At 39.7% G+C, this 15,978-nt stretch overlaps 2 protein-coding genes across 2 annotated transcripts in view; one reads left to right on the top strand and one right to left on the bottom strand.

Annotated features, from left to right (window-relative positions):
• The first annotated feature begins 262 nt into the window (after positions 1 to 262).
• rab11a (RAB11a, member RAS oncogene family) lies at positions 263 to 6,178 on the top strand. The gene is made up of 4 exons (XM_078530152.1): positions 263 to 565; positions 1,025 to 1,218; positions 2,254 to 2,334; positions 5,458 to 6,178. Exons 1-4 carry the CDS (start codon positions 324 to 326, stop codon positions 5,595 to 5,597), a joined length of 657 nt encoding a protein of 218 aa, XP_078386278.1. The 5' UTR covers positions 263 to 323; the 3' UTR covers positions 5,598 to 6,178.
• Positions 6,179 to 9,558: 3,380 nt separating this feature from the next.
• megf11 (multiple EGF-like-domains 11) overlaps positions 9,559 to 15,978 on the bottom strand; it is a 464,413-nt gene continuing 457,993 nt past the window's right edge. Inside the window, exons 24-25 of the mRNA XM_078530151.1 lie at positions 12,607 to 12,807; positions 9,559 to 11,466 (exon numbers count right to left, since the gene is read on the bottom strand). Of these exons, the coding sequence (XP_078386277.1) occupies positions 11,291 to 11,466; positions 12,607 to 12,807 (377 nt within the window). The 3' untranslated portion in view covers positions 9,559 to 11,290. The remainder of the gene's footprint in view (positions 11,467 to 12,606; positions 12,808 to 15,978) is intronic.

Here is a 15,978-nt window from a genome sequence, read left to right as displayed (position 1 = left end):
AATAGATACATCTGAAGAGGGTTAGGGCGCTATGGTCTATCGGCATATTCGCGAATTACAAAGCAGGATTCAGTCTGTTTCAACAATGGGAATAAACTATTGCTTCTCTCCAATCTAGCTGTGTTCTGATACCGATCCCATTCCATCGATCTTCTCCAGAATCGAAGGCCGCCAAATAAACTTAACATTTTACCCTCGGGTTTTGCTGACTGGGATTTGAGAATGTTATTTGGCAGTGAATTCCCTTCTCCTACCTGATATCAGTCCCTGTTGTACACAGCCCTGGACTGGGACCCCCCCACCCGTTCCTCAGTTCAGATTTAATGCTGTCTAGTCTGACTCTGCTCCCATTTTCTTCCTGTCTCGCAGTTGTGCTGATTGGCGACTCGGGTGTGGGAAAAAGTAACCTCCTGTCACGCTTTACACGCAATGAGTTTAACTTGGAAAGCAAGAGCACAATCGGAGTGGAATTTGCAACAAGAAGCATCCAGGTAGATGGGAAGACGATTAAAGCGCAGATCTGGGACACAGCGGGGCAGGAGCGATACCGAGCCATCACCTCTGCGTGAGTTTTACAGTTACTGGAACCAAAAATTGTCTTTGAGCGGTTGTCTTTTAGTTTTTTCTTCCTGCCCACTCCTCTGCCACTCTGCACGCGTGGGTGCGGTGAGAATCGGGGCTGTGGATTACTGCATGTGGGGTTCGATGGGTGAGGGGAGCACACAGGGTTGCCTTTCCTTGCATTTTGCTCATCTGTTTATCGGAGCTGATCTGCCGGTTTGGCGCAGCTTCAATTTGCTGTATCTGAAACTCAATAGCCCCTCTGGGAGAAAACCTGGGCCCCAAAAAGCCGGCTGTGCTCATTTACCTGTGCAGGTACAAACACAGCATTATTCTAATTAAAACAAGCAACATTCTAACTTAAAGATGAATTGCAACTCTTTCTGGTGCAAACGCCTTAATTCGAATTCAACTCGTTATGAATGTGTGTGAAATGATGTTGAATTCTTTGTTTTGGGATTAGATATTACCGAGGGGCAGTTGGTGCCCTGTTGGTTTACGATATTGCCAAACACCTCACCTACGAGAATGTCGAAAGGTGGTTGAAAGAGCTGAGGGATCACGCGGACAATAATATCGTCATCATGCTGGTAGGGAACAAGAGTGATCTGCGCCACCTCCGAGCAGTGCCTACAGATGAGGCTAAAGCCTTTGCAGGTATGTGTTTCAGATCTGTCCGGGGGCTCTTTCTGTTTAAGGCACCAATTTTATAAATTGATGGCCAGCAGAATGATATGTCAATATGGATGTTCCTCCAACTCATTGCAATACTTGTGCCTTGTAGGTAATCACATTTCCAGTTAAGGGGCATTGCACTTGAACAGAAAAAATGCTTGCAAAGGACTCTGTCAAAACTCCTACCCTACATTTCAGAAAAACCTACTTTTAAGGCTTCACATGTAATTTCCATTTCTGTTCCCTCCTGCCCACTGCCGGGTTGGTGACAACCTGCCTCATCTTGAGCAGCCTGGAGGCACCTGACTAGAGTTAAATGTTGTGGGCTGCACCATGCTCACTGTTCCTGGGTCATTCTAGGGCAGCCTTGGCCTGGCAAGGGGTCAGCTCATTGACCACAGCTGTGGCATTGCACTCTGGGAATGAAAATCAAAGATAGTTATTAGAAGCCAGGTCAGAAGTTGGGGGAAATTGAACCTGGTCTGAGAGACTGGGAAAGTATTCCATCTAGTTATAAATTCTGTCCTTATGTTTGTATACTGCTTTGATTTTGAATTTGGGGAGCAAGTAGGCATGATTGAAGCAATTGAGATTCTTTGCAGTGCTACAGTGCTACCACTGGTAGGCTGCAATTACAGCGTGACAGGTTTACATAAGCAGTTACCTTTATAAATGCAGGCATAGGAATTTAAAAAGGGGAAAAGTTGTCAAGAAATTGCATGCAAAATATAAGATTTTTAATATTGCTAAATAGTTTTCTCCACCCCTCCTAAATGCATCCCCCTTGGTTCAGTGATGCCACACTCATCTGCCAGTAGGGCGAGGGTGGATGGATGGGCCAGTTGCTACCCATTGGTTTTATTTTTGCACCTCCAGCATCTGATCACTGTTGCGGATCAGGTGATCTGACCCCTGTCAGATGATATACAAAATGGAGAAGAAATAAAATAATCTCATTTCACTCCTGTGACTTATTATTGATTTTTTTAAAGCTGACGGGAGTGTTTTTTGTTCCAGAAAAGAATGGATTGTCTTTTATTGAAACTTCAGCTTTAGACTCGACAAATGTAGAGACTGCATTCCAGACCATCCTCACGGGTACGTAGATCTACTTCAAACATTACTTTGGAATTGAGACTAAACTGATTTTTTTTTTAAAGTTTCAAATTAGAGATGAATGCTACATTGATGTTTAAAAGTTGGACTAGGTCTGATAAACGAGGTATTGTGTTAATAATCAGTTAAGTTGTGCGAACTAGAGGTGGATGAGACTGTTCCATTATCCACCACAGAACATGGTGCCTTATGCCTCTTGTGGAGGTGTCATGGGTTGAGCGTCTTTGGGCTGCTTCTTTCTGAGTAAGGCACCTATTCCCATCAGTTTTTGAAATTTGTGTGTCCACTTTCTTGTTGGGATCAGCTGAGGATTAGACTGCTCTGTACAGATTTCTGTTAACCTTCAGCTCAGACTTGGGGGGGTGGGGGGGGTGGGGCGGGGAAGAGGGGGAAGAAGCAATGACTCCTGAACTTAGTCAGTCTGAGATCAGGAGGGATCCCTCCTAAAGGGGATGATGATTTTAAAATCTTTCAGTGAATTTTTATACACATTAAACTGAGAGTATTAATGATGTAGAATGAAACTCTCCCCTCCCAGCCATGATCTTTTGTTCCCTTTGCCATTTCCAGCTCAGGCATGGATAATACAGACTGGATACAAAGATCCTGTACTCTGCCCCGGCAATGTGCCTTAACATTACTGCTGCACCATAACATAAGAACATAAGAAATAGGAATAGGAGTAGGCCATTCGGCCCCTCAGGCCTGCCTCGCCATTCAATAAGATCATGGATGATCTGCCCCAGGCCTGAACTCCCCTTTTGTGCCAGCTCCTCATAGCCCTCAACTCCCCGATATTTTAAAAACCTACCTACTTCTTCTTTAAATATTTTCAGTGATCCAGACTCCACCGCAGTCTGGGATAGAGAATTCCAGACATTCACTACCCTCCGAGAGAAGAAATTCCTTCGCATCTCAGTTTTAAATGAATGTCGTCTTATTCTGTAACTATGTCCCCTAGTTCGAGATTCCCCCACTAGTGGAAACATCTTCTCAACCCTGCCAAGCCCCCTCAGAATCTTGTACGTTTCAATAAGATCACCCCTCATTCTTCTAAACTCTAATGAATAAAGCTCTAACCTACTTAGCTGTTCTTGATAAGTCATCCCAGGAATCAGCCTAGTGAATCTCTCTTGAACTGCCTCCAATGCCAGTATATCCTTTTTTAAATACGGGGACCAAAACTGTACACAGTACTTCAGGTGCAGCCTCACCGACGCCCTGTACAGTTGTAACAAGATTTCCCTATTTTTAAACTCCAACCCCCTAGCAATACAGGCCACAATTCCATTTGCCGCCTTAATTACTTGCTGCACCTGCATGCTAACTTTTTGTTTCATGCACAAGAACACCCAGATCCCCCTCTGCTGCATTTTTTTTGGAATGTCTCTCCATTTAAATAATAGTCTGCATTTTGATTCTTCCTACCAAAGTGCATGACCTCACACTTTCCTACATTAAATTCCATCTTCCAAATTTTTGCCTACTCACTCAACCTATCTATATCCCCTTGCAGATTCCTCATGTCCTCATCACAACATGCCTTCCCATCTATTTTTGTATCATCGGCAAATTTGGATACATTACACTCTGCCCCCTCCTCCAAGTCATTAATATAGATAGTAAATAATTGAGGCCCTAGGACTGATCCTTGTGGCTCTCCACTAGTTACGTCTTTCCAACCTGAAAAAGATCCATTAATCCCGACTCTGTCTTCTGTATGTTAACCAATCCTCAATCCATGCTAATACATTACCCCCAATACCATGAGTTCCTATCTTGTGCAATAACCTTTTATGTGGCACCTTATTGAATGCCTTCTGGAAATCTAAATACACTACCTCTACCGGTTCCCTTTTATCAACTCTGCTTGTTATATCCTCAAAGAACTCTAACAAATTTGTCAAACATGATTTCCCTTTCACAAAATCATGTTGACTGTTTGATTACATTAAGCTTTTCTAAATGTCCTATTTCTTCCTTAATAATGGACTTTAGCATTTTCCCAACAACAGATGTTAGGCTGACTGGCCTATAGTTTCCTGCTTTTTGTCTCTATAGGCCAGTCAGCCTAACATCTGTCGTATGGAAAATGTTAGCAGGACAATAATTAATAACGTAAGTAGCCTTTTAACAATGTGATGATTTTTGATGACTACCAATCAATTCCTCACTCAAAGTGCGGAGTCTCATTCATTCTGGTAAGAATTGTTGGAAATTTTAAATGTACCATTATTTCTTACTTTTCGTTTGTGACTCTCCTTTCATTCCAGTCTTTCTTTCCCCCTCGTTATTTCTCTTTCTGTACCTGAATTTCACCCTTCTTCTCAGTCCCCTCTCTTTCTTTCTTTCTTTCTCCATCCTTAAATCTAATTGGTTAAGGAGATAGGTGAACCACAGGATCTATAGTCTGAGGTCCCAGATGCCCTGGCCGCACTGTTATTGCTCAAACTTCCAACAAGAACATGAGCTGAAGTCCAATTAACCAGTAATGCCATGAGATGCCTGCTTCTGTAAATTCCTGATGATTTTTTTAAGCGTCTTGAGCAGTCAAGGTTATTAATGGGAGGGCAGGTAGAAAGTGCAACATACAGTCCTGTTTGATGGCGATAAAGTTCTTTTTGAGTCAATGTGTGGATGACAGTAAGTACAAACTTTGTTTGTAGCTGTCTTCTAATTAAATCCCTACTAAGCCAAACAATTACCATGGCCTATTGTAAAAAAAAAAGCTGCAGCTATCATTATTCTTTTTGTGACTGGCATTCTTATTACTGGCAAGCCCTAGTTTATGCACACAAGTTTCTATTCTTGTGTCATGAGTTTAAATGGATTCCAACTCTCTGCTTATCAGGCATTTGTAATGAGTGTTGCTTTTGGTGTGGAGAATTAGTATGTGGTCATCCCTCAGCAGCACTGTTCCCTGGCAACTCTGCATGAATGAGCCTCCAAACCTCAAATTGTTGACATTGCAAAACTAATTTACGTTTGGTATAATCTGTAAAAATTTACACAAGAGCAGACTCCGAAATAAGACCTGAAACATTAGCTGAAGGCTTACAATTTTTTTTTAAAAATTGTATTAAATCTTTTTACTTCCCCCTCCAGAAATTTATCGTATTGTCTCTCAGAAGCAGATGTCAGACAGACGTGAAAATGACATGTCGCCGAGTAACAATGTGGTCCCCATTCACATGCCTCCAACTACTGAAAACAAACCAAAGATGCAATGCTGTCAAAACATCTGAGATACAGAAGTCGCTGTCCATTCCCCATACTGTACCTGTGCAGTGATTACAATTTATTCCTTTTGTTATGTAATTCAAATTTGCTGATTAATGTGGCAATTATCTTAAACTTGTTACTGTCTTTATAAAATCCAACATGTTGAATTAATGTCAGCTATGGTGCATTTTTATATATAATATATATTCACAGGTAGTGTAAAATGGTTTTAAACCAAACCATTTTGTAAATGAGGGTATCATGTAAAGTAATGCTGTTTCTAAGTGATGTTAGCAATAGGGCAGATGGAATACAACCCCCCACAAGCCTTACTGTGGTAGGTGCTTCAAGAGATGGAAAGCTTGTTTGGATCAGGAATGCTTATGAAGTGTGAACAACACAGATGGCATTTCTTGTCAGCTCATCAGTAGTTTGCCTCTTATTTTCTTTCTTGTTTCCTGGCATTATATGTAATTGATGTATTGTAAATTATTTGTATTTTATGCATGTACTATGATTATCTCCTTTTTCAAATTTTTAGGTTATGATGATTTAAAATATATTCTGTGTACTTGAATATTAATTAAAATGAAATGGAAGGGGATTTGTTTGGTTTACTTCAATGCAAAGTGATGATTTGGAACCATATAATCGGAACTTCCGATTTCTGAAATCTAGCTCCGAATGCTGGGAGATGAATGTCTACCTTAGTAAATGGGTTTTAGAGGAAAAAAAAGTATGTTTTAGATAATTTGGGAACTTTGTGTTTAAATTGAGAGCATTGTCCCAGCTCTGAAGGAAATAAAGGCACTTTGGGTGTCAGCCAGCAAAGTCCTCAGCATAAGTACATACTACTTACTAAGCTGGGCCTGTATCAGATAGACAGTACAAGGAAATAGCCTACCTTATTCACCCTGTCCTCACTAACTTACCTTTGCAGACATGTCTATTCCTGATGGCAGTGGTAGGTGTGATCACTGTGCAGTCCTTGTGAAGATAATCTTTTCTCTGCTATGAGGCTGTTCTCTGTTATGTAGTGTGGCAGAGACAGAGGATGATCTATCAACACAGCTCTTTTTTTTAATGGTGTGTGTAGAAGGAAATGTCAGCACCAGCCATCCTCAAAATGAAGTATCAACTTATTGAAGCTGGTCCACAGGGCTAGCTGCCTGCTAAGTGGCAAAAGCAGCAGGTGCCACAGCTAATAGATCAGTGCTAAGCTTTGTTACCTACCACATACAGTTGAGATTGGTGGACAGCCCAGAAACCAACAGGAGGAGGCTACATGAAGATATTCCTTCCCCTGCATTGACACCCCTCATCTTGAGCACAGTCACAAAGAAAAATAGCAAAGTTATCACAAGAAGGCAAAAAATAAATTGTGAAAGCAACATTTTATTACTTTTCACAAAATGTGACAACTGAGTAAACATTACAAATCAGTTCTTAAAAAGAGCATTGTCTGTTGTCTTTGAAGCATTATCTATACTATGGAGCTATCACTACTGAGAGCCTACATGCTCCCTTTTATAGCAACATATATACATGGTTTGGTTACAGTGAAATTTTGTGAAGTGTTTGGTTGAATACTATAATCCTAGGTCCCAACACGAGTAAAATGTTAAAAGCAATCAAATTTTATAGATTGTCTTTTTACACTTCAAACAATGGGCACAGACCTTCCAAATTGATAAGTTGTAGTTTGTTTCTCAATTTTAAACTAGTTTTAAAAAAAAAACACCATTTTTAATTATCTTGGCATCAAGATTGTTCTGCCAGAACAAACTGGACCATTATAAACTATAGGATATTTTAGAATGATTCCAATGTTGTGATGTTGATTTAAGTTAAATTTTCCCCTTTGGCACTCCCTTTTAAGGTCATTTTATCTGCTGTCTCATACTAGGCCATGCACCATTTCCTGTGGAAGTGAATGGTACATATCCTGGGTTTCTATCGATTCTCTTTTCAAATTGGCCACTAGGATAACAATAGCAGACTGGAAACCTCATTAGGAACTTGTACAGCTTTCTTGCCCATCTTATTTGTTTAATGTTTAATAAAGAGTTTATTTTATTTGAATCCTCTGGATCAGATTACTGCCTTGTCAACTATCTATTAAATATAAACTACTTCATCCCAATGATTGCATCATTGCTCTTTTATTCAGAAATTGTATCTACTGTTTAATGACATAAAGTACAAGGAAAAGTTGAACAGGGTAAAGTAATTTGGCCCACTGATTGCTCTTGTCACAGACCATGTACAGTCCACCCTATTGTGAATTCTACCCACTCTGATATCTTAAACAAAAGCTTGCACGATTTCTCCTTACTACCTGAAGTAATGAAATGAACATCCATCCACACAAATCGACTATTCATCTCTGTACATTTGTGTTGTGTAAATGGCATTTTCTAGATCTCAGCAACATATAGGTTGAACATACAAACAAGGAACAGGAGTAGGCCACTTGGCCCTTCAAGCCTGCTCAACCATTCAATAAGATCATGGCTGATCTGATTGTAACCTCCTGTTTATCCCTAACACCACTTTCACCCCCTGCCCCCACTTGTTAATCAAGAATCTATCTAGCTCTGCCTTAAAAATATTCAAAGACCTTGCTCCCACTGCCTTCTGAGGAAGGGAGTTCCAAAGATTCATGACCCTTAGAGAAAAATGTCTCCTCATCTCTGTATTAAATGAGCGACCCCTTATTTTTAAACCGTGACCCCTAGTTATAGATTCCACCACAAGAGGAAACATCCTCTCCACATCTACTCAGTCAAGACCCCTCAGGATCTTGAGGGTTTCGATCAAGTCACCTCTTACTCTGTTAAACTCCAGTGGATACAAGCTTAATCTGTCCAGCCTTCATAAGACAACTGTCCATTCCTGATATTAGTATAGTATACCTTTTCTGAATTGCTAATAACACGTTTACATCGTTCCTAACATAAGGAGGCCAATACTGTTCACAAGAATTTGTTGTCTGTATGTAACCCTGCAACTTTGATTCAATCTCCACCAGATATTTCTCCAGGGTTGTAAAAGAGAGAGTTAATTAACTATATCAACTGATTTTGCTTTTGATAATGAAAAGCTTGATTCCATGCTTAAAAATATTTTAAGTTACTCACTATTCAGTATGTAGGACTGTATGTAAAGTTCTAACGAGGTCTGTAAATCAGTTTTCACTTGAGTGAGATTAATCTTAAAATTAACATTATAGTGAAAAAAATTAATATGAAGCCAATGCTTATTTTTTAATAAATGAAGCTGTTGAATGACAGTTAACTTATTACAGCAGAATTCCTCTGTGTTGCAACAATCACTGCTGCTCTCAGTCAAAAGTTACTGATTTTCTTAATTCCATTTGCCAATTAGCCTAGAAGTGATTTCCTAATGTTAGTAAGCTGAATAACATTATTTAGTCTCCATTTCTGGACTCCCCCCCCATTATTTTTTGCTGCTGTTTTCTTCCTGCATCTCATCTGTTTCCAGTTGTAATGCGTGTCTTACCACGTGCTTTGTCTATATTTTCTGGACTTTTTTCCTAAGTGAAAAGTTAATTCACGCTTTTTTCATGCAGCTAATTGGACACTTTTAAAATATTTTCCCAGCCTGAATGAGATATAACAGTAAGGGAAAAAAAAATCAAACAGCAGGTAGGTCATTATAAAACATAAAATTGTGTCACACATTGTATAATTACATAATAGGGTCAGCATTTAATGGGAACATTTTAATTGTAAACCACACACTCTAAACATTCTAATAAATAGGGAAATGTGGAATACAGAACTTATATAAGAGTGAAATTAAAAGCGTGTATTGTGAATGAAAATGGGTCTCCAAACCTGCCCCTACCTTGGAACAGTGCAGCTTGTAACTTAATTTGTACAAACTGAATAGTGCAGCATTAATTATCGAGTTTTCCTCATTATTGAATATATTCTGGATCTCACACTCCATACGGAATATCCTTTAGTAGTTATAATCATTCAAATGGGGATGTTCCAGTGTTAGTACCCCATGTTACATGATTTAACTGGAATAATACAGTATTTGCCAGGTTTCATCTTTAGATCATTTTAGGTCTGGAATGATCTCATTGCTCACAGAATTAGGGCTTTGACATCAAAACTACGAGCTTTTCCCAAAGGATTTTTTTACAGTGCAGTAGGTGTTCAATGCAGCAGCCTTATCAGTCTTTAATATCTATTACCTATTTAATTCTGATGGATTTCCATGCTTTAGCTTAAGAAAGCTCATACTTTATCCTTGAGGCCATTCCCAATATTAGCTTTTGCTATCACTATGTTCCCCTGTCGTCCTCCCTCAATGGCTCATCAACAGGCAACCTTGGCTGAGAAGTTAGGCTGTCAGGATCCTGAATTTAGAATGACATTCTAAAACTAACCACTTAAATGCTGTTGTATCTCTATGCCTGAAACATCTCACCATTGCTTGGCACCTCCCTCTCTTCTCACTTCCCCAACAGTTGTAAGTGAGATTAGGAACTTAGTTTATTGAGTTTTGAGGAGCTAGCGTTAAGTCCTATTCCATGATGGTCAGTACATTGCTGACCCTCCTAAAGCTGCTTTTTACATCATCATAACCAAATTTAGATTCTTTCCCATGATTATAAAGAGCTCAACTTATTAGACTACCTGCAAAACCTACCATAGTGCTTTTGGCTCCCCTCCTCCTTTGGATTCCCTTTGATTGCGAGGACCTGGGGGTTCAGCAGGATGATGAAGCCCACCGTCTACCCCACGGTTTAGTTAATTTAAGCGAGATTTAAGCAGACCTTCCCTCAACACCCTCACAGACAATCCTGGCAGGCAAACTCATCCTCGGACATCCACCTATGAAGGTTAGCCAGAAACTTAACTATTTATAGTATGCTGTAAATATTGCTTAGTTTTCATCATGTTCCTTCAGCTTGGATGATAATTGCCTCACCTACAAATGCAATTCAGCTCTGGCATAATTCCTGAAATTTCATACCCTGTAAAATTATATAGGAACCCCAAACTCCTTACTCTTTCAGTATCCTAACAAAGAATTTGACATTGCCAATGTATCATGCTGCAATTAAGAGACCTTTAGGGAACATTCTACTGATTTTCTATATACCACCTCCATTGGTTTAAAATGTCTACTAGAGTAGTCAATGAAACTCTGGCCACTCATCACTAATTCTCTTAAACAATGGCTGTATTTCAGTCAGTCATCAGCATTAAGAAGCATTAAAGATCAAAGTCAAAAAAATATTTGCCAGATTTTGTTTTCTTTCCCCTCCCCAATAATGAAATCATACATTCGATTTAGCATTTTGTTGCTGTTTAATCGTCTCCCTGACATTCTCAGTTACAGCTGAGTTAACTAATTGATAGTTGTGTTTATCCTTGTATGAGATGAACTAGGTTGCGCAGACAAACTGTTTTATTAAAGAATCCATTTCCAATTCTGGAATCGAGCCTCCTCGCTTAAATTTCATTATTTGAAAGTACTTTTTTCTTTAAATACCATGCAGCAAAGGAAATTCACATGAGGGATGGTGACAGATTGCCTGTGTGCAATGTCCATGTTACGTTCATGATTAGAATTTATTTTCAAGTCATCTTTGAGGTTCAGCAAAAAGATTGTCTTCTCTGCCACCATTTCTTGTAAGCAACAGATTCAAAAGAAGTATGTGAGTTGACCAAAGTCATGCTTTGATTGGCTTGTTTTGCTCTTTGTCATCTGGGACATGTGTTGGGCTGTGCCTCACAGGTAGTAAATCATAATGACTTGGGATGTGGCTGTTCTTAGGAAGGTCATATGGGTTCTGGCTGCAGCTTGGGGTGATCCCCTGACCTCCTTGAACTACACTTACTGTTGGCTCTAGAAAAAGGAAAATAAAACGCATGTTAGATTCACTGAACCCACAAATAAAACGGACTTCCTTCTGGTCTTTGGAAACTCCAAAACCATGAGTACCTGCTAAATGAAAATAACAGACTTGATTTCCTCCCCACATCCAGATCCATTCTACTCATTTACTGGCAATTCAGAACAATTTAAAGTACAGGCACAAGGAAAAGCTGCTTAATCTCTACCCTCACAGACGTTTTCATTATCCCACACGGTTATTGCAGTGGATTAGTCTGAAGAGACCCACCTGTCTGAATTGTCACAAATCCAGTCACAAATGAATCTTCAAAATAAATGTTTGCTTGTCTGGAACACCATGAGCATTTAACTCAGTTAACAAGTTTTAAACTAGGCAAAGAAGCTATGAGGCCATGGACTCCTCCACACCCTTCGGTACTGTACCTACTCAGCCCTCTAATTAGCTGCTGGGTTTTGCTGAAAAGCACAAGTGTGATCACTCAGAGATTCTGCTGTATCTGAGTAACAGGATATATAACCATCACATACATTTAATATTAGAAAACACACAATCAACAAGCCCTCAGATTGGGATAAAAATTGACGTAAAAGGCACCGAGATGCAGCAAGTTGAATCTCTGCCTCTTTTCCCTGACATTTTCAACTGGAAAAGGATCAAGAAAGTTGATCCTTGGGTCTGTTAGACACTCCGTCACTCTCCTGATCTAAAGCTAAATGTCAGAGCTACGTGAATGGCAAAGTCTACCAGAGCCTGGAGAGTCAGGTGATTAATTTTGCTGCTGGGTTAAGAAGTCTATAAAAATCCAATAAAAACATTAACTACATTTTAACTGGTTCAAAACAAAGTCTTGACTCCCATGAAAAATTTACATGAATCAAAAGTGCCTATAATGGGAGTGAAGGCAGCAGTTATGTTGGGACAGTGGAAATGTGGGGTCAGTAGGAACATGGGGCTTTTGGGAGTGGGGACAGCTGGAGCTGAGAATAATTGAAGTCCAATTGTAATATATCTATTTCTAAAGTTATGACATCCTGTGTATAATAACTTTAAAACTTTAAGTATGTTGACAAGAATCCTGGCTGATTTTAGATGGCTTCTAATAATTCTATCTCTTCCAGAAAAGCACTTGCCAACTTCGTAGATGTTTTTGTTTGTGGAGGTCTCGGTCTCCGTGTAGGGGGGATCCCTGTGAACAGGGGACTTCATCTCCACGTAGCTGCTTTCAGAGTGTTTGCAGGTTAACATTGGCGGGTCTTTAATGGTAGCGTATGGGTTCTCACTGCTGTTTAACGAACATGTGCTGGAACTGCACACTGAGCCCTTCACATAATCTGACAAAAAAACCAAAAATGAAATTAGAGATGTCATTTGCCTTTAATAAGGACAGAACCTCTAAATCTTCTTAGGGACATCCCGGTCCCATGTCATGGGAGCACTGTGAAACTTCAGGGCTCCTTCAATACATTGCCCAGTTTCCATTTTAGAAAAGGATATTAACCCCAGAAGTAAGTATATTCATTCAGCAAGAATCCTCGACCAGTATAATACCGTCTGTGCCGCGTGGCACATGACTTCCCTTCTAATGTACAGAGAATATAAATCACTTTTGCTGTGACATAGATGCAATTATAACACTCTCCAACATTATCATGTGCTTTTAATTGTTAAACATGTGAGATAAACCCCACATGCTTCTCTCTGTAGTGTCCCACACAGCTCACTTTAACACTACGGTATATTCTTCCCATCTCCCTATTGCACACTAAATACATTTTGTGCTTTCTCCCCATGCAACAATATAATAACTTCTCACTCTTTCCCTGGCTGCCTACACTGATGCTCCTAAAAGCACTGAGCTTCCTAAAAAATCTCCAATCAAAACTGAAAATTTTCCAAGATCACAGTAAATTCAACCTGAATTCACTGCAGTTCTAAGGTGCAGTCTCACGGCTACACTTCGATTTCTACTGATTGTTAATCATCAGCTCCACTGACATGCACAGGTGTGTCATGGGAGCCCTCTGAAACTTCAGGTCTCCTTCAATACATTATCCAGTTTCCATTTTAGAAAAGGATATTATTTTAGAAAAGGATATTTATTCTATTTTAGAAAAGGATATTATCCCCAGATGTAAGCATATCCATTCAGTAAGAATCCTCAACCAGTATAATGCAGTCTGGTTTATACAGTACAGGAGCACAGTGTTGGGAGGGACCTCAATAATTCTTGAAGCAGCCTTGCCCAGAATAAACCTTTTTCAGAGCATGTTGTAAGTTTAACAAAGCTTATGCATGTCTTATAAAGGCCTTATTCTACTGTATTTCAAAAGGGTTTATTTTGGGAATGATTTGCCCCTTTATTGTGAAGTTTTCTTGCAATCTCCAGCATGACCGGGGCTCTGCTAATAGTGAAACTGCTGATTGGCTTTCCATTTCCACTTGTGATGGGAGAGTCTGTATTCACGACACTTCACATCTCTCGCTTAAGACAAGATCATGCTGCAGAGGTTTAATCACTAAGCAACATGCTCCTTCTCCAGGACACCGTCCAGTCAGGAGATTTACCAATTACTAATTAATAATTTCAGACAGAATTCTTGTCCATTTTTATGCAGTCTTTTGCAAGCCATTAAACAGTGTAAAAGAGACAATTCTGCAAATACAATAATAAATACAAACTCTCAGGCTTATACAAGTATTGAATATATTGACATCCACAGAGCAGATTACTGTTAGTCCAGAAAGACCCAAATTACGAATCCAACTGGTCAATGTCTGAACTCCTTTATGTGCAAAACACTACATCACAGTCCAATAAACACATGTTTGGCAGCAGTAACAGCAAATTTTTTCCTACAAAAATAATGACTCAGAATCCTTTCAGGAATTTTCCATTGTGGTTTCCACTTGGAAACGCCTCACTGATATAACTCCGAAAATGCAGATGAACTGAAAGCGATATTTACTTGTATAAATTTTGAGCAGAAAAAAAAAATGAACAGAACCTGAAGAGAGAGGAATCCCCAACTGCTGCCCACCCCCAGATCTCACTTTGCTGCTTTGACAAGAACCAGAAATTAGCACCAGGCTCCAAAATTGTCTGAAGGAGAAACATAGTGTATTGAAAACCTAAGAGAGAGGATAATTTTGTTAATAGTAGAGTTAAAAATATCAAACAATATCTTATGTTACAAACTTTTAGTCTGCTCCAATGATGGAGATTTAGTCAGTTACACTCATTCAGTTTCAGGCTCAGGTCCATGAGTTGGCTTGCACTGTTCACATTGTTAAATCAGCTCCCTTATCTCACTCAAGTTAATACATCTAATTTTTTTTTGAGGCAAGGAGGCTGCTGCTGGATGATGAGAACAGATTTTCCAACGTAAATTCCAAGAGCCAGCTCGCAGAATCCAAACTGAATCAGCTCCTGAGCCTTTTCTCTCCAGTTCCCAATTCATGTTCCTTCACCTCTGGAGACAAGAGTCTTGCTGGATAAAGTTTCAAAGGCTACAAATCCCCTGGTACCTCACCTGAGGCAATTTGTTATGGGTGACCCTAAATAGTGAGTGTGGCAAACAGTTCAACTGTGGACAGCATCACAGCTGAACCAGATGCTGTCCTCACCTGGTTTATCTGAGGATTTTACAGTAGGGATCACAGGAAGGTGATCAGGAGCAGAGCCCAACTAGGATGATGGAGACCAGTTGCAATGCTTACACTGTTGCATCTACAACACTTGCCATCCCACATGCTGAGATCAGCACAGAACTCAAATCAAGCTGAGTTCATCTGGTGGGGCCTTAACTGAAAATGTTAGCACATTCACCTGGACCACAAAATTAAAGGTAAAACTGCAAACACTGGAAAACTGAAGCAAAAACAGATACTGGAAAGTACAATTCCGCAAGTACTATACTCAAAAAGAATAAATTTGCAGGGCCATGAGGAAAAGCTGGGGTGTAGGACTACATTGGATAGTACTTCCAAAGAGCCAGCACAGGCATAAAGGGCCAAATGGACTCCCTCTCTACTGGAAAATTCTGTTTCTAAAACATACAACAGGAGAGGGAGCATCTGTAAAGAGAAAGTACAAGTTATGTCATTTCATGTGTGCAACCCCTCATCAGAACATACCAGAGAGGGTAGAATCTGAAACATCGTGGTGCTGCCTGACGACCTGCATGGTGTTACACTATAGTAACCCAGTAAATGGGAGATTCCACAGCAGGAGTCAGCAATTGCAACATTTGCTCTACAGTGTCAAACAATACAGGACTGGTTTACAGAGTATGATTTGTTACATGCATACAGCGTAGGAGTTAGGATTGGAGGTGAGGAATACATGAGTAACTCTTTGACAAATTATTTGACATTTGCACTGCCCTCATCAACAAAAAATGCAAAAAAATAAAGTGATATACATCTGTTTAGAACTTGACATGCTGAAGGATGAGAGCATCAAAGAGGCATTCAGTCTTAAAGTGAAAAACAAGTTTCAATGT

Source organism: Cetorhinus maximus, chromosome 26 (genome assembly GCF_964194155.1).
Source record: "Cetorhinus maximus chromosome 26, sCetMax3.hap1.1, whole genome shotgun sequence".
Taxonomy (NCBI): Eukaryota; Metazoa; Chordata; class Chondrichthyes; order Lamniformes; family Cetorhinidae; genus Cetorhinus; species Cetorhinus maximus.
The sequence above is the reverse complement of the archived record's forward strand: the minus strand, read 5'-3'. Positions and strand labels throughout refer to the sequence as shown.